Source organism: Hoplias malabaricus, chromosome 2 (assembly GCF_029633855.1).
Source record: "Hoplias malabaricus isolate fHopMal1 chromosome 2, fHopMal1.hap1, whole genome shotgun sequence".
Lineage (NCBI taxonomy): Eukaryota > Metazoa > Chordata > Actinopteri > Characiformes > Erythrinidae > Hoplias > Hoplias malabaricus.
In genome coordinates, this window is record NC_089801.1 from 9,808,425 (window position 1) to 9,828,282 (window position 19,858).

Consider the following 19,858-nt stretch of genomic DNA (forward strand, 5'->3'; position numbering starts at 1 on the left):
CAGTATATATAACAAGGAGTGGTCACTGCCTCACACTCGCTGCACCCTGCACATTCACACTGAGATAGTATCTCAATATTTTGACTTATTATCTCATTCTTTTTAATTAAGTCAACATAATGAGATTTGTTCTCTTTATTTTGAGACAATAAGTCAATATATTGTGATACTATCTCATTATTTTTAGATGAGTCAATATCATAAGATAGTATCTCAATATTTTGACTTATTATCTCATTATTTTAGATAAGTCAACATCATGAGATTTTTTTTCTCTTTATTTTGAGATACCATCTCATTATATTGACTTATATAAAATGAGATAATATCTCAGTATTTTGACTTATTATCTCATTATTTTTAGATAAGTCAACATGAGATTTTTTCTCTTTATTTTGAGATACTATCTCATTATAATGACTTATTATAAGTCAATATATTGAGATACTATCTCATTATTTTATATGAGATAGCAGCTTGCATATTAAGAAAAAAATAATAATTTCTGCCCCTCCCCCTCCCTAAATATCTAGTATTCTCCTGAAAAAATCTGTACTTTTTGAATATGAATATAGACCTGAAGGCTAGATATGGCTTTGGCTTTGAAAAGAAACCTCCAGCTTATTTACAGATGCATGCGTGCCGATGTGTTTTAATCTCCTTTATTTCAGCTGCAAATGCTACTGTTGATTCTCCTCTTTTCTAAATGGCTTCACCACGGAGTCCTCACATGGCTCTGTAAGCAGACGGGAGCAAGAGAGTCGCTGTGCGGCGGAATGAATATGAATCACTATGAGTCACACCGAGTGAAATAAATCACACCAAATCCCCCTCACAACACGCATGCACACACATACACACACACACACACACACATACTCCAGATGGAACAATAAATGACTGCGGTGTGAACACCAACAGCTTCTATAGTCTCAGAGTGCCACGAACGCCTGCTAAAATAAAAATCAGCTTCTCAGCACGCAGGCAATTAACCCTCTGCTCTCTGTAATAGAGCACAAAGCTTCTTTTAAATGCATCCAAAAGAACCCCCGACCCATGGCCCACCCACAGTCACAATCCTGTATAAACAAACAAGCATGTTTCATGTTGCCAATCAACAGTCAGAAAAAAGATTATTTCTTATTTTTACATTTCTTCTATAAAGTAGAGCATTGTGGTCACAGTTTAGGCTCCATAGGCTGGGTCTCCCAAATGGGGGCAGCCATATTTGATACAGTTCCATTTTAAAGGAACATTAGCACTAGATAAGATTTAGTTGGTGTAATTCACTTTTACAGCACTGCCCTGAAAACAAGGAGGAGGACGGGGCAATTTTTTATTATTTTTTTCATTCCTACCCTTCTCCTAAATTTACATAGTGCAGTTACTGCAGTGTTGAGTCTGGACTAGCAATGACCGAGGCTCCTTATTTCATCTCAGGAAATCATCACAAATATTCACAATGTATCATTTTAAGATATGCCAATAATGCCCCTGAGCAAGACTCCTAATGCTCCAGTCACCTACGTCAGTCCTAGGTGAACCAATGTAAGTCTAGGATGTGTTTAGCCATGTTGGTTTCTGTGCAGAACTGAGCCTGGCGTTTCCCTTTTCATCTCGGCCTTGGTCGAGCATTTCCCGCATTCTTTTCGGCGAAGAGAGACAGAGGTTTTCATCCCTGCAGTTCCTCTCCTCCATCGAAGCTGCAGTATCGATCCCTCGCCGCTCTCCTTCCAGTTCACCTGGGGAGCCAGCCGAGCCCATTTCATATTGATCCCACTCCTCTTTTATTCCACGTTCCCCCCTCCTCCTCCTCATCCTCTCCCTCCTTCCTTCTCTTCCTCCGCCCTCCTCTCCCCCTCTCTCGCAGCAGAGGAGGATTTATATGCTTCACGATCCGATCCAATAAATACATTTTAGCGGAGGCCATTGAAAAGCACTAATTCAGTGTATTCTCGCTGGGACCGTGTCGTATCGGGGTTTTTTTTTTTTCCTCTGCGTGTCGCTGTTATTGACGAGCTGGAGCTATCGTTGCCAAATATCAAGCCCTGGCTTCTTTTTTTTTTTTTATTGGCGCCAAGTCAAACACTGACAAACTGAATTTATAGCAACATGAGCAGATTTTAAAACAACCTCTGAGTCTCTGAGGAGTGAGAGTCTAAATAACAGCTAGATTCTCCTTATTCTCAAACTCCCACAGTGTAAAATAGATCATAATATCAACGTCATGGCTCCTGCACATTTTCTTATTAATTAGCTTATTATTCACTGATTGGCTGAGAACTGAAAGCAGGCCACAATTTGGTGGTGCTACAGGTGGTGTCGCTAACACTTATCTTCAGGGTCTCGGGGTCATGGGTTCGATCCCTGCCTCTGAGTTTGTGTTCTCCCTGTGTATGTGTGGGTTTCCTCCAGGTGCTCTGGTCTCCTCCCACAGAAATTGTTGGCGTGTCCGTGTGAGTAGCAACAACATAGGCTCTGTTCTCCTTATTGCAGCTTAGTGAACATCCTAGTGATTTTGAAGCTGTAATTTTAAAGGTTCCTAGTTTTCCTTTAAGAGAGGCCACCTTAAAAGTTGTAGCAGGCTGTGAAGCTGCTTCCCTTGCCATGTTCTGCTGCCGTTGTATCTGAACTCATCACAGAAACACATAGGAAACTTCACGTTTCACATTCACTGATATTGATTTTCAGACATTAGCGGAACACATTCAGTTCCATTCACTCATGTACCGCTCCTAAAGAATAGCAGACGGCATTTCCATGGTGCATTGACACAGGCATTCCAGGAGTGTCAATATCTCCCAGTAATGGCACTGTGAACTCTCTCAGTTTTACTGTGGACAGTGCAGAATCAAGCTGAAGCTATTTTCAGTCAAGCCCATCTAACAAATATGCTCCATGAGGTTCAAGAAGGTTACAGCATCAGGGCTAACCTGAACAGACTTGTAGAAGGGCTCTGAATCCATGTCCAGGGAGTTAAAATCTGCTTGCTTTAGTCTGAAACATGACTATATTTACATGGCAGGGAGATTTTTTTTTTTCATCAGTTGCAGCAAAAGCAGAAATTAAGCCATCGGCAGCTAAAAATAGGTGCAATAAAAACAGCATGTTGACATGAAATACACACCTACTACTTGGACAGTGATGCCTGAGGCTACTGTGTGATATTCAGGTGTCAAAGCAGTGTGGAAAATCCCAATAGTGGCCCAGTTGCTGCGGCTAATCCCAGAGGATTTGGATGGCGTAATTAAAGAGAGGGCTTGTCCACTGGTGACAGTGGATGGAATTAGTCTAAAAATGAGACTAATTTAGCAAAAGCACAAATGCACCTGCGAGTCTGGCTTCCTTGAACACACGGGCCCATTTAAACCCCACTTTGTGATTACAGCTATTAAAGACCACCAGTGTTCATGGACCTGTGCTACATGAGGGTGAATATACCACCCAGGACTGTTCACTTACATTCAGTAGCTGTGTTCGAAGTGGCTCCCTACATCACTCACTATATAGTGCACAAGTATAGTGAACTGAATTCAGGAGGGTAGTAAGTGAGTTCAGACACTACCTCATGTGGGTTTATAGTATCCACTATAGTACAGCACTCTGGTTGTATCTACGTATTGTGGTGCACTGTGTGTTGGTTTGAGTGCACTGAAAACTGGGCTAGGGCACTACTGAGCTTGCCATTTTTTGAGAGTGCCCGAATCGTAAAACAAATCTCCCACACTGCACTTGTAATTAATAATAAACTGAATGTTGACCAAAATGCATTGTGAGTTTCTTTGTTACTAGGCAACACACAGTGGAAGTGTCTGAAATCACTTCTGTTTCTAGCACTTAGTGAACTAAACAGTGCCACACTATATATGACAACACTAATGAGGGATTAGGGAGGCATTTCATCTACAGCTTATGTACAAAATGGCCGACTTCCAAATTAGTGCACTATATAGTGAACAGGGCCAGTTTTGGATACAGCATTAGCATTACAGGCACAACGGCTCTGGTAAATGCAAGTAAATCCCAGAAAGTAAACAATGCTCCATCAAGACACAGAATGACACACTAGCCACACTGTCCCGACAATGTTTGGTCAGTTTGGACCGTGCACACCACCACTATGACACAGCTCTACAAAGCCCCCACCCGGAGAATGAATCGACTCGCACTAACATCCACTGAAGTAGCTGGTGGATGACCCAAGCAGAATGAGGTCGTATCCTAGCATTCCAGGCCTATCATCTTCTAATACGGCATGCGGCACACGTGGAGCATCAATGATATCACAGTCCAGCACAGAATTTGGCCACGATTTTATAGGCGTCATCTCATCCGGAGCGACACGCAATAAACTTATAAGACTGCCGTTATCGCTCTTTGCAGCGGGGCTTTAGCCGAGGCCCTATAATGGCTTGTGACCTTCAGAACCTCTTCTACGGCAGCTAAACGTTATTATCATAATGAAAAACATTGGCAGGAGAGCGAGCTCCTTCAGGAGAGCCTGGCAGTGACTGAGGGAACTTCACAACAGCAACTCGAACACCAGCCTGAATCCTGAGCGGGGGACACTGCAGAGCGCTGACTCGAGTGCTGACTTTAAAGCTCCAGGTTCCTCATGACCCTGGCTTTTTTTTTTTCAATTGACCGCTGACAGTATGCCTTCGGCTAAGACATTTAACAACAGCATGGCTCCGGAGGCCATCACAGCAGCCTTCAAAAACAGCTGCTCTGCTCTTTTGGGTTATCCAAGAGCAAGTAAAGCCTGAGCAGTAGGGTTGAACCTGAAAAATGCCACCCCCTAAGCTTCCTGTAGTGTACTGCAATCTGTCAGAATGACCTCGTGCATTATTAAAGCAACACTAAATAAGATTGTTTTTTTGTTTGTTTTTGGTCCTGTGCTTTTACATTTACAGCACTCTCCTGAAATCAAGGCGGAGGGGGAGTTACACAGTGCATTTCCTGCAGTGCCAAACCCTGAATAGCAATGACAGTGTCTTATTCTCCCTGTTAAAGGTCAGTGAAACATCACCGTGATTCTGCAGCTGTAATTTGAAGGTAAAAACATTACCTAATGTTAATTGAAACAACTATGTTGTTCAGAGAGTGTTTTTTGTGTGTGTTGCTAAAGCAACAGGAATTAGAATACTATAAGACTCTAATGTCCACTGGGGGCAGCACAGAGCACCTAGCGTCATGATACATCTTCATTAAATTGACTCGACGTTCTTAACTGCTAGATGTGTCTATGTTGACCATGTTTGTGTATCCTGCAGCTCGCGCGGTCACTTGTGCCGGACACTGACAGTAGGCCAATTTTAGAAAGCGTGTGGTGTTTGGCTGACTCAGCGCTGGTCTGCTCCTGGCTCGGTTTCTGCCTCCTCTGAGCTGCCGGAGGAAACAGCGAGCGGTCAGCTCAGCTCCAGCGAGGGGACTGCTGCAGATGGCCGAGCCACGCTGTCCGCTTTAACTGACTACACACAACACTCTCTCTGGCAGTGAAGACCGAACACTAGCTTCATTTATCTGTGCGCTCTTTAGTAACAGCTTATTTGGACAATACAATTATCACTGAAAACAAACTGAATTGCTGTAGTGGTATTCATTCACTCATTCATTCATCTTCTGTTACTACTTCATCATGGTCAGTGTCGCAGTGGGCCTGGAGCTTACAGAGAACTATTGTGTGCAAGTCAGCAACACGCCCTGGGGAGAGTGCCAGTCCATCACAGGGTGCAGCAGTGTTATCCACTGGGCTACTACAACCACTGTTGACTATGCTGACAGTTCTGATTGGAAGTTAGTGTGCTTTTATTTACCTCTCATTAAGTGCTATAGGGGGAGGGGGGAGGAGGGCACAGCAAGGCAAATGAATGAGACACCCAATGCATTTTACTTGTAATAATTCAAGTGTATTTCCAATGTGATTTGTCTCTAATTTCGTTTGTTAAATGTGAAGTGGCAGCTTTGTAAGTATTCTGATGTTCAAAGGAAAACCTGTCATCGCTACTCTAGGCTCAGCACTGCAGAATCTGCACTATGTAACTTTTGGAGGAGGGTAGAAAACCATCCGGCACCTCCCTCCTCCCTTTTCATTTAAGTACATTGCTGTAAAAATGAATTACACTGGGGGCCCCATGAGCAAAAAACACCCTAATCCAACCTACTGTTCCTTTAAAATAAGTTCCAGTGGAGTCTGGAAGCAAAAGATTTGTTCATGTATCAGAGTGGGGGGGGGGGGGGGGGGGGGGCTCGAAAATATTCTCATGTACAAAGGATGGACTCCGCAGTAGATGTTTAAAAACATAAAATAAAATAAAAAAAAAACAGCCCATTTAGCCAGTGAAAGCCCACCATAAGTACGTCTGAAACTGCCCCTCAATTGGCTGCAATATTCTGGAACATCAAAACATTTACAACATGAGCGTGTGCAGCTTGTAGAGCCTCGCCACAAAAAATAAAAACCTCAGAAAATCAGAATGCATAACAAGGCTCAATTGACAGGAAAAATATATATAAAATATAGAGTAAATAAACCATCTGCAGCAAAAAAAAAAAAAAAAAAAAAAAAAACTCAGAATAAAAGCCCAGCATTTGGTAGGAGACACAGAACCCAGAACATTCACTTAGCATATCATCGTGTCCCGAGGCTAGACCATCAACTGCAATGCACGTCATTACATTGAAATTTACTACAGCAATCCAGACGACTTCTCCCAAGCAAATGAAAGGGAAAACGCTAGAGAGGCCTGTGCTCAACAGCTACTTCAAAGAGAGTTAACTGAGCTGAAGGTCTGTAGATTGTTCTCCACGGCAGGGCATGCAACACGACGAAGAACAGCACGGCCAGCACACACAGGGAGAAACGAGGAAACTCACTTACCAAGACATCGGGTCGAGCAGATGCTCAGAGTGCCCTTTCTCACATGCGTAACAACAAGAACGCACCATTTGCATACAATTCCCAACTTTCTGGAGGGCTACACTCTTAAAAACAGGAGTTACATACATGGTTCTAGCTTTAGAGACGGGGGATGACAAACCCCTGTTTTTCTTTCATTTTCTCCCCCATTAAAAGGAGAACTAAGTAAGATTTGGTATTTTTGCTCCTGGGCGCCCCCTACAGTGTAATTCACTTGTACAGTGAAAAGAGGTGGTTTATTCAGTCTCTGGAAATTACATAGCGCATTTCCGTAAGGTAAAAATCCTACCTAGTGCTGTTTTAAGTCAGTGCCAGTTCCTCCTCTAAGTTTAGCCCCGCCCAAAAGACGTAATGCTAGAAAACTGGAAGGGCAATAGCTGGTATATGTGAAGCAAGCATTACAATGACTTGGAGCTCAACAGGCTTGGAGGAGAACCCTACACAACCCTTCTCAATTCTGTTATGTTAGCTAACAATCTGTCTAGAATCAAACGTGGAGAGAAGAGTGAAGGCAATCTTACCTAAACTCTTGGAAAAACACAAAATATTCTCCTCTATCCTCTAAAATAAATAAAATAATTAATATATAAACCATATAAATCATTTACAAAGCTCAATTTTGTTGTTTTTTTGTTTTTTTTTAAGAGACAATAGTTACATGGACAGAATTAAGGCCTTTTCTAAGAGGCATGTTTATCTCAAGTAACTCCTACAGCACATAAAATGTATGCAAACCATTTAAAGATGAACTTAGGTGTGGTAGAATGTTAAGGTGGAAGAGTCTCAAGGCTTCTTTACAATTTAAACACTTGAATATATTTACAGCACCATTTAAAGCAGAACTGGAGCGCCAAACTCCTGCAGGTGGAATGGGGCGCCAACTTGTAAGCTGAATTGTAAGTGCTGAATTGTAAGCTGCTGCACCATTTAAGGTGAAACAGTGTGGTGGGTTTGTATATCTGGCAAGAATGCATTGTTTTTTTGGATGAAACTTTGTGTCATGAAAAAAATCATTTCTACAGCCATGATAAATAGCATGTGTACACATTGTGTGTGCCGTATGCGGAGCTACATTTGGCAGACCGTTGCTAACTTTGATTAATACTGCTCCCAGCACTAGTTTTAGAAACAGAGCTTTAGTTTGCACAGATCTTTGTAGAACCATTTTTGGCTTCTCTATTGTTAAGAGTGTAGCCTCTTAATACTGCTATGAATGAAAGCCACGTCTCCAAACGTCTCCAACGTGCGTTCTGTAGAGAAAGATGCCTTCGCCTTACCTGGTAAACTCAAATCCAAACTCAGTCAAGGCACATGGGGCAGAATGTTGCTATCAGGTCCTGCATCTGATAGCAATACAAAGTGGTTATATAACATATAAACCAGCCAAATCATATTAAGCTGGAAAACACGAGTCGCTAACCACAAATCACCATCTCAAACAGAAGCAAAAGGAATACTTGAATTGCCCTCACACCCAAAGCACAACAACCATCCTCTCCATCCAATATTTTACTAATATAAAGTAATAAAAGCTTTATGAAAATGGAAATTGCCTGAATACAACCTGCACTTGTGGCAGTTGCCTTAATGTCTAGTGAGATGCTATTCAAGTGTACCCTGATAAAGAGCTGTCCTCGAAACAAAGTGAGAAAATTGGCAAAATAAATGCAGCAGACGTCATCAATTGACTCGACTCCGTTGTGTTTTTAATCGCAAATTACATGCAATGAAAATGGTTTCCTTTAACTTAGCAAAAAGCAAGGATTCATTATAGCAAACACTCTTTTGGGAAGCAGAGTCAAGAGATCATATTTGGACAGGCACTTACCTGCGCAGAAGGGACGCTCAATTCCCAAGAAAAATTCCTCATTTTCTGGACCGAGATGGGCTCTTGGAGAACCTATCTTAGTGATTGAGTAAGTAGTTACCACTCTGGAATGCGCCGCCGGTCCACTTTATGAGCTACAGCAGGTGGAATACTGTACATGCAACTCAAGCGTGGAGGAGAAGTAGGCAGCCATTGAAAAACACCCACCTACCTTAAGGACAATTTCTCATGCGCACTATTTGGCAACCCATTTAAAAGCAGGGTCCCAAGGAATCTACGTTCAAGAGCTCATGAAAGAACACAAAGCAATCTGCTAGGAACCATAAAGCCAGGAATGAATGAGAGACAAAAAAGGAGATTAGGTACCTTTACTTTTACCTACACAGTTTGATGAAATGGTTCCATGGAGGAAGCAGAGCCCAGAGAGAGGGGAGAACAAAAGGAGAGAAGGACACTTGATAAAAAGACATGGTCACACAAGGACAGCAAAAAGAGAAGGATCTGATGGAGGAGGATTAGTGACATGGATGAAAAGCTAGTGGTAATGGTGTGGGGGGGCGGGGGGCGTCTTAATTGAGTAATATTCTTACTCCGCCACATGCAGTAGCACTTCAAATGTGTCACTCAAATCATCAGGTTGGTTAATTAATTCCTAGTGAAGTGCTATCCATGCTCTACCCAAAGAAATATGGGTACAAACTATGTCAAATTAGTCATATTCTCTCACATGTTTAGCAGGCTGTCAATTGCCCAAAAGGGGGCGCCAATAAACATTCTTTTTAATCATTTGTATCAACAGAACATTTTTTTAAAAAAATGACAATTTATTATCAAATTTAGACATGCTCTGTCCTAGCAGCGGTTGCTAAGCACAGACACATCTGTCAGCAAAGCATGGATGCAGTTTCACAAGCTATATGACTAAGGGCATAATGTATGGCTCAATCGAAAAAGCCGTGACGCTGAACTCCCTCACTCCGGGCGGAGTTGTTTAAAGTCCAGCTCGGAGCCTGAGCCGTGTTTTCTGGAGCCGTACGGGTTTCTTTGAAGCATATAGAACACAACAGCGATGAAGGAATGAGGCGGGGATGAGAGAGAAAGGAACACAGGACATACCTTGGTCGCCCATCATCAGGTGCGCCAGACCTTTAAGGGAAACAAGAGTTACAGTCAGAAAAGGAACACCAAACACACAGGGAAGCTTCTACTTCAAAAGGCCAGTATTTGAAATTCTACGAAACTATGAAAGCAGTGCTGAAAATTGTTTGATTTTGTTGTTGTACTTTGCTCCCTGGCTTTTACACACACACTGCAACCACTTATTGCACTTAAACTGCTGCATTATTTGACCCAGTTACCCTACGTTCACATTATATGGCGATTAGACTCTCATAGCAACCCAAGTCAGTCTAATTCAAGGCCGCTCATGATGTCACTTCTGAGCTTGTACATTGTGGGGACCTCTCTCTGATTGGTCAGTTGAACGGATCAGCATGAATTCTCAACTAGATCTGCCACTTGCGGGGCGGCACGGTGGTGCAGCAGGTAGTGTCGCAGTCACACAGCTCCAGGGGCCTCCAGTCCCGCTCTGGGTGACTGTCTGTGAGGAGTTGGTGTGTTCTCCCCGTGTCCGCGTGGGTTTCCTCCGGGTGCTCCGGTTTCCTCCCACAGTCCAAAAACACACGTTGCAGGTGGATTGGTGACTCGAAAGTGTCCGTAGGTGTGAGTGTGTGAGTGAATGTGTGTGTCTGTGTTGCCCTGTGAAGGACTGGCGTCCCCTCCAGGGTGTATTCCCGCCTTGCGCCCAATGATTCCAGGTAGGCTCTGGACCCCCCGCGACCCTAAATTGGATAAGCGGTTACAGATAATGGATGGATGGATCTGCCACTTGCTTTTACAGATCACCTGCTTTCATTGGAAATGGCTGGTCACCTGTCGGTTTATCGACTTCTAGTGTGAACAGGGGGTAACTCAAAGGACTAGGCCTTTTCTAAACACATTCAATACGTTCTCGGTATCTGTATAATCTACTAATCCTGCAGGTCATTGTCTAATTTGTTGTAGGAAGTTACACTGATGATAGATAAAGAACACCTGAGCTATTTCGATCATTTGTAATCGCAAATACTGATCCATTCTAAGAAATTTGAGTATCGCCCCGTGTGAGGTTGTGGATTCCTTTGTACTCATTCATCTTCTCTGGAAGATTTAATATAACAAGAATGAATGACACTAACAAGGGAAATAAGTATATAAAAGTATATATAGAAACATTCTGCACCCCTCTAGAAAGGTTATCTTCAAGTGTACTTCATCTACTCCAAACTACCTCCCCCATAATCCTTTGCTTTTATACCACCCATGATTTACAGCACAAACAGAGACAGATGGAGCTGAACACACCCATACTCCCCCACCCCTCCCATAGCCACAACACGAAATACAGCCCCATCATTTTCCTCTCCGAACTCTAAGTATCTCTGTATGGATGCAGCAATGTTATATTCTATAAATGTCAAGGGCTGGTTATGTTTTATTTATTATATAAATATATATCAGCATAAATTCACTGAATTGACCGCCTGCCAAAACATTCCATTTAACACCAGCCACTTCTGAGCGCGTATCAATTCATGAGCTACGCTCTATTTCCGTAATTACAATTTAACTGGAGGATGATTTTCATTGAAATCTTTCATTTACGAGGAAGCAGTTAGTGACATGCACTCATTCAGTATTAAACCTGCCATAGTTTCACTTTTATAGCCCTATACTTTTTTTGCTCTAACATTAAAACCACCTCCTTGTTTCTCCATTCATTGTCCATTCTCTCAGCTCCACTGACCACACAGAAGCACTTTGTAGTTCTACAATTACAGACTGTAGACCAGCTGTCAATCTGCATAATGTGTAGCCCCCTTTCTGTTTGTTCTTCAACACTGATGTGGTGGTGGTGTTGGTGCATGTTATGTTGGTAGGAGTGGATCAGGCACAGCTGTGTTCCCTGGAGTTTTTAAAGCCCTCTTTGTTACTGCTGGACTGAGAATAGTCCACTATACATAGCCACTGTCCCTGAAGGTAGGAGTGTCTAACAGAGTTCACAGTGAGTGGACACAGTGGTTAAAAACTCCAGTGCCACTGCTGTGTCTGATCCACTCGTACCAGAGCAATAACAACACTAACACACCACCACCACATCAGTGTCACTGCAGTCCTGAGAATCACTCCTGCTCTATGGTGGCCCTCTGTAGGTCCTGACTACTGAAGTTAAATACGCAGAGCAACAGATGGACCGCACTTAGTACTTGTAGAAATACACAGTGCATGCATATGGTCAGTGGAGCTGATCAAATGGACAGCGAGTGTAAATTATTCCTAGCAGGAACCTTTAAATACTTATAAAGAAATGAATCCAAAACCTAACACACAGGGCTCCATTTTACATTCACCTTTAGCTTCTGTTAGTTTCAGCTGACAGAAGCCCTTTGAAAATAAAGCTGCACTGGACAATGACCCTGATGCTCCAGCTGGACATTTAAAGGCATTTAAAAGATACCAGTCCAACAGTGACCACAGTCTGTTTCTCAGAAACTCACTTTCCACACGTCAGCGGTGTTACTCCATGCTGGATCCTGCTGGTGTTTAACTGATATGGGGTTTATGCAGAAAGATGATTTACCTTTTTCAACCTTGAAGAAGCACTCCACCCACTCCATCACTAAAGATAAGGAAGCCAGACTACAGCTATTCAGGAACGAAGAGGCCAAACAGAGACTGGATTGTTCAAGGGGATATATTTTAATGAAAAGACAGTCAGTTGTTCAGAGCATGTGCACATTAATTTGGGCATCTGGAGCCCACCAACCCACACACTGAAACAAGACCCTGTAGTATATATATATATATATATATATATTTTTTTTTTTATTTTTTTTTTAAATAAATTGTGGGGGGTCATTCTGATATTGTTCTGCTCCTTAAAAATCCTTTAAAACTCTCCTGCCTCCTCGTCTAAGTCTCTCCAATCACAGCGCCGGACTCATGTTTATGTGAGAGTGGAAACATGAGGTTAAACAGAGCAGAACAAATACGGAGTGTGGAGTAAACATGGAGGAAATAAGAAAGGAGCAGAAAGACAACTGAGCAAAAACGTCTAAAATGCAGAGCTTCTGCTCCTCGCTCCTCACTCCTGGGCTCTCGCGCTGAACTGAACTGTGGCTCGTTCTCATTTAAAGCTACAGGCGCTGAGACTGGTCATTTTGAACATGGCTGTTTAGACGGGGAAGAAAGATGCTGTGGGAGTTGATCCTAGCAGTTTACAGCCGTTTCATTAAGACCACAGAACTGTGTTCACTTGTGGATACATTCAGACCACTGTGTGTCAGTAAATTGATTGTATTATTTCATAACATGAAGAACCACCACTGGAGTAAATCGCTGACTGCTCATTTAAAAAAAAAAACACACTAGGTAAAGATTTGTTATTTTTGCAATACACTTTTACCCCACTGTCCTGAAATCAAGGGGGAGCTGGTTTCCTAGGGAGTGGGGCAGTCTCCTACTCTCCTCCAAAGGTACATAGTGCTGTTTCTGTAGTGCTGAGCAACAACAGAGGCTCTATTCTCCCTATTACACATCAGTAAAGAATCACAATTATTTTGAAAATGTAATTTTAAGGTAAAATCACTACTTAGTTTTCTGAACTAGTTGCTAAATTTAAGCTCCACCCCCAAGGTGTACTTCTGTAGCAAGAAAAGCGCCGCTGCCTACTCTAGTATATTGTGTGTGCTACAATGATTCATTTATTCAATATTTTGTGGAAAGAGTGTTTGTGGGCGGAGCATAATAGGCCTATTAAAGGCTTTATTTAGAACCCTTCACCCCAGCCAAGAGCCAATGAGGACCCTTTATTCTGAAGAGTGTATGGTTCCCACTTGCACTCCTCCACAGATCACGTCTTACTCCGAGACTTGATATTTCACTCTGGCTTAAAGGCATTCTGCTGACTTCCTCGTCCCAATTTATTATGCTCCATTTTACCTCCTGCCCTTTCTGCACAGTAGCTGAATTTGACATCTCCATGCCATTTTGACAATTGGGTAATATCCACCTGTCCAGGAGCGCTGAATAAAGTGAGCCCGACTTTCTCCCCGAGTGTCATCACTACACTGTACTTCTAAAAGATTGTAGATGTCTGCTCATTCAACATTTCTTCAGAAATCAGTTCTCAAAAGGGATTAATCCCTTTATTGCTGCAGGTACGGCCTCTTCTCTTGTGGGAAGGGTTTAGAGTAGATTCACATTCAGCTTCAAGGTTATGGATGGATCACCATCACTCAAGACATTAAAGGCAGGGGGCTTTACACCCCTCCAGTTGACACCTGGCATTGAGCATGCTCATATATGATGTCTTCAAAATGTCCCCTTCTTTAGTCAGAGAGAGCATGCTCACACACACATCTCAGATTCAGCTACGACGAAAAATCCCCAAGTCCGAAAGATTAATGGCAAGAGCCGGGTTACCTACCGTCCACCCGCAGCACATGTAATGAGAGTGATAAACCACACTATGGGTCAAGGTTGAGGTCAGTATAATGATGATTAAAGAAACATAAGAAAACATATTACCCACCTTCAGCAGGGCTGTCTTCTGGGAGCGCGGATGGGGCAGGGGGAGAGAAAGGAAGACATTCATTAAGCAGCATGCAGACCACTACTTGCCGTTGCATGTTACCCATGCAAGGCCGTCAAACAGAATCACATGCAAGTGCTGTGGAGCCCAGAAAAGTACATCCTCAGCCCTATGAACTGTACCTGAAACCCATGGAAAAGGGCAAGAGCCTCTGGAGAACATTGTCCATCAAAATATTCAGTAATCCAGTGTGTCATTTACCCCCAGTGTTTATTCTGTCCCACCAATAATATAGCAACACAATGATCCTCAAACCAGTGTCTAGGTGTTTTACTTCCATGTAAAATAGTTCTATATTAAGAGGGTATTATAATGTTAAATATAATCATAATACAGAAATAAAAAGTATGTATGGAAAAAGCTTGGTTTTTGTTTCATTCACTACCCTCCTGATTTCAGTTCCATATAGCGCACTTCATAATGAGAAATACAAGGAATAATGTATAGGGAGCCATTCTGGACACAGATTTGTATTGTGTCTCTATAGACATTCACTGAAGCTCCACCTCAAATATTAAATATTTATTTTGTAAGATCTAATCTTGGCTATGCTCCAATGCACATCTGTTTCCATATGGGATTTACATTTTATACAAATCCATTAGTCTATGATTTAAATGAAGTCATAATAATGATGTTTCCATGACCACTACAACCCGGCCTTAAAACCAACACCTCTTATCTCCAGAATTTAAACTTTTTAGGTGAAGAAAAATTAAAGAATAATAATAAAACTTATTTTGAATGGAATCGGTGGCATAGCACAAAAGAGCCATAATGCCATAAAGCATATGTCCCAGAAATTCATTAAATTAGCCATTTTAGGCAACATTCTCAACAAGGGTATACACTCTGCTTTTGAATAATGGACTTAGTTCATTAGGTCTAAAGAGTAGTTGAAATATCCACGCTCTCACACACTGCCCTCCACTTCAAGCCCAGTCCAGTGTGATGTAAGGTCTGTAAATGTAAGTGTCTGTGTGTTTGCGCCGGACCGCCTGCCGGACCAGCCTAGAAGAGGCATATGCGCTTACTGACTGACTGACTGACTGACATGTAATGTTGAAACACGCATGCGTGAGTAGGAACTATTAATTCAGCCGTATTTCACAGGATACACAGAGGACAGAAGATAGCGCCACTTCACCACTACACCGTCTGTTGTTAGTTTAGCTATATTTCACATTCCAGTTTGTGAACTAAATTTGGAACATTTTTGCGGTTTTCCCTGGACAACTGCTCTTTTTGGGACCTAAATGCATGTTCAAGGGGTCAGAGAGTTGAGAGCTGAATTGGGACACACTCGCGCCGCTTCAGCGCTGTAGGTCCACCATCCAGCACAGTGAGCAGCTCAGTGTTTTACTGGAGCCTCAAACGGAAATGTGTTGAAGGTTATTGAGGTAACCACAGTCTCTTCTTGAAGTCTGGAGAATATTTCTGTGACAGAGTCTTTGGTTTTCTATTATATATTTAACAAACAGAAAGTCATCTTGTCTGTCGCTATTATGACGCAAATGCACATCTCAACGTTAGTGACTTTCTGACAAGTAAATTACATCTGCACAGCTTTTTGTTTAACACAAAAATGATTAAAGCCAGAACATCAGAGCTAGGTGTTACACAAAATAAACGAGGCTGTGGATTAGTGACAGCACCGTTTTATCAGTCGGACCCTTATAGAAATGTAAGTCAGTAATAAATAACTAGTTCCAGCAATGCCCTCTTCCTTTATCAAGTGTAATTACTTGGTTGATAAAATGTGAAGGTGCTTGGTTTTAGAAATGTCCAAAAACAAGTAATTTTATAGTTCATTACTTATTATTACTTATTATTGTAAACAAAGACATTGATATGAAGCACCAAAGTTTCTCCAGACCTTCCGATTACAACAATATGTATTTTGGGGTCTTCCTGTTGAAATGCCAGAAAAATATCTGTAACAATGGCTATATGGCTAACGGTGGTTTGGCTAAACTAGGCTTGGCTAGTTTCTCTTTGCTCTTGTTATATATAAAGAAATTGATAATTTATATAAAAACTTACAAATAAATCAATACAAATGCAGTAATATGCTACGTTCAAGATCTCTAACATTAAATCAATGAACACACTTGTGCAGCACTTTTTTCTTGATGGAAATCCTAATAAATAAATTGACCAATACATTCTTCTCATGCTTGCCATTTTCCAACTACATAAACTTCTGCGTTACATTTTGTTGAATAAAATGACAACTGTCATTTTTATTACTATGCAACAGTTTAAAAAAATTACAAAAAGCAGGAGAATTTTAGAATTTGTTAAATTCTGTTGAACAAATAACATTTTAGAACTTATTTATACACATCATAACTCTAGCATGAATACTACCCAACTATTTTAGGCAAAAATTACTATAAATGAATTCACCTTGGAGATCTATGAATCATCAACTGTTTCACTGACAGAACGGCAAACAACTACAGGTCTGATAAGCTCTTGATTTAAGATCACTAATCATTGGAATGGCAAAGTAATTATAAGTGGTAAGCTTGTTTTTGCACTCATTCATCAGATTACAGTGAATATTAGGGATTATTTAGTTTATCTGCATTTTTAAAGCTTAGCAAATTAAGAGTCAGTGCTGTTTCAGCAACTTTTCTTTCCTGATTAATTCAGTATGCAAAGGCTAGTGTTCCAGCAGTAGAGCTTCTCTTTTTCTCCAGTGATTCGCCCTCATGTATCAAAGGTTTTGTACCAAACCCAATTGTTTTAACAAAAAATATATAAACAAATAAACAAACAACACACATGGTGGCCTCCACGTGAGGGGCACACTCTATGGAGCATAAAACTGCCACTGCATTCCAGTTCTTCATCTCATATTGACCATAACGACTTACTGCTAGTTTCAAATAAAGTATGATCACTAATGAAAACACACTGAGGAAATCAAGGATTGGTCAGTAACAAAGAAAACTGACTGAATGTTTTCGCAAGTGGATATTTAACAGCATCTTGCCCCTCCCTCACAACTGGAGAACAAAGGGGATGGTGGGGGGGCAATGCATGAAGCCTGTGTCTGGTCACTCTGCTGGATATGGAAGGACAGCGACTAGCGGAGGATTAGAGCTCGCTCTGACAAATCTCTTCACTGCTGCTGGGTCTCAGTGTGGACTATTTGCATTGGAGCTTTCACAGCCCTTTCAGGACAAACAGTTCTGATAGAAGTGCAGCTGTTCTACACACTGCGTTGATTATACTTCACGCAACACAGTTAAAAAGGCAGTTAACTAAATGCTTTGTCTTCCCTGATGAAATTACACATGGCTAAAAGCAAATGAGTAAAAGCGGAAAGTCAGAGGCACAAAGTGTTTATAAAGGAATTTTAAAAAGGTAGAGAATGTGGTACTCTAACAACCATGTGGTACCAAGTCCGTGGCTTTTAGTTCTGTGTTTTGGTCTCATATTTAGGGCAGGCATTTTGTTATTGCTTATATCTAGCATGTGATTGTCTCTCCTCATGTGATCCCTGAGCCACACCCCAAATGTTAAGCAGTGATGTGCCTGAACTCACAGGTGCACCCTATTGCACCTGGTTATTTATTGGCTCGTAGTTTGACCTCTCTTTTTGTGTTTGTGTGTGTGTGTGTGTATTCAGGTCTCTAGGTCTTCCTTTTGAGTCTCTAGACTTGTTTTTGTAGTGTGTGTGTGTGTGCACGTTGTGTTTAATAAACGTTACAACCTCAGCCTATGCTTCCACCCTCTCGTCTCTTGCGATCCCACTGTGACCATGATACAGGGTTGACTCTAGTGCTCCGGCACAGCAGCAGTTGAACAGCCACCTTCAGATCAATATAAAACAACGTGTTTGTGTATTTTTACTCCTCCGCTGCCATTTTATGTGTGTTTTTACTCCTCTACTGCTTTCCATTCCGTATCAACATCAGTCCCCGGTTTCACAGCCGTTCCACAGCAGTAATCCGTAACCCCGAGCACAATGCCTCTAAATGTGACGTCCGTTTGAGCATGAGTGAACGGCGGTGATCCTAAGCCCCTGTAAAAGCAGTCATTTATGAGACAGGGTGGGCTCTCATGATGCTCTGGCAGATGATAAACAGTTAATGTGCCGGTCTTGCTTGAATATTATGGGCTAGGATAGGGTTCTCGCACTGGAGCCACTGGGAGAACAGATGTGCTGAGCTCATCAGTCTCAGTCTCTCTTCCTCTCTCTTTCTCTCTCTCCTTCCCACTCACCCTTGATCCCTGCGGATAATCACAGAGTAGCTTATAGCTCTAATAACCTTAATCCCTGGATTCCCAACAAACTGGGCTCGTATTACAGATAAAGAGATGCATCTCTTGTGTTTATCGCACCGCAGCGAGCCTTAAAAATGGGATTAGATGCGCCCAAAGTTATCTGCACGTAACTTACCGCCGCTCCATCGAGCGGAAAACAATTAGTCTGTTGTGGAGCTAAAGACCTGAAGTATATTACATAACTGATAGTGAATAATGCTTATTGACATTAATGGCTCTTCATTTCACTTTCAAGGAATACCCTGTTTACCACGGCATCCTCTACTGAGGTATCTACACCGAACGATCGCAGGATTAGGAACACCTGACTGCTAACATGTCGGTCCACCATTTTGGTGGTCCAACACACTCCACAGAGTGGTGAACATCCCACAGCACGACCCATGGCTGCTGCAGTGGCTCCATTAGTTGGTGGCCTTTCAAGTCACTCCGTTCACCCATAGATTCCAGGTGTTCCTAATCCAGAGATCGCTCAGTGTATAGTTTTTGTTTATTACAATAAACAAGATCCCCAAAGTGAGTCCCCAAAAATTTACCTGGAAAACACCTGAGGAAGTAGTTGTTAAAAACCATTAACAATTACAGACAGAATATTTAATAACTACAGCGCACTACTGGAGGTATCTCTGAGGACTACAATGCTCTAGCACATCGCTATGCCTATGGAGCAGCTGCACATGAGTCTGAGGTTATGCTCAATGCAGAGTGTCCGCTATAGAGATATAAAGACAGTGCAGTGATGGAGCTCCGTCCAATAGCTGTGAGTTGAGTCTAAGTGGTAGTTGTGATCCATGTCTACTCTCTGGGCTACCATCAAATCTTTACAACAATGTTCCAGCTTTCCTAGAATGAGGAAAATGAGGGAGGGTGGGTGTCACTCATATTACCCTTCTGTTCAGTTTGTTGTTGAGGCAGCAGGTGTATACATATTTGAAAAATGCATGCTGGGTACTGTAGTCTGAAATGTAAATGGTGCTCTACAGTTATTTAAGCTATTTTTAACCACAACATCCCTTTATTTTGGATCATACGTTGTTGTTAAGACACCGCACCCTTCCAGTAACTTCACCTGCAGGCGTTTCTAAAGAGATTAGGAGATGAAAACCAGGATAAACATCTG

General features: G+C 41.9%; 1 protein-coding gene across 1 annotated transcript in view; it reads right to left on the minus strand.

Annotated features, from left to right (window-relative positions):
- LOC136674798 (neurexin-1a-like) overlaps positions 1–19,858 on the minus strand; it is a 353,645-nt gene that overhangs the window by 322,249 nt on the left and 11,538 nt on the right. The window contains 2 exon segments of the mRNA XM_066651019.1: positions 9,864–9,893; positions 14,380–14,397. Coding sequence (XP_066507116.1) covers positions 9,864–9,893; positions 14,380–14,397 — 48 coding nt within the window.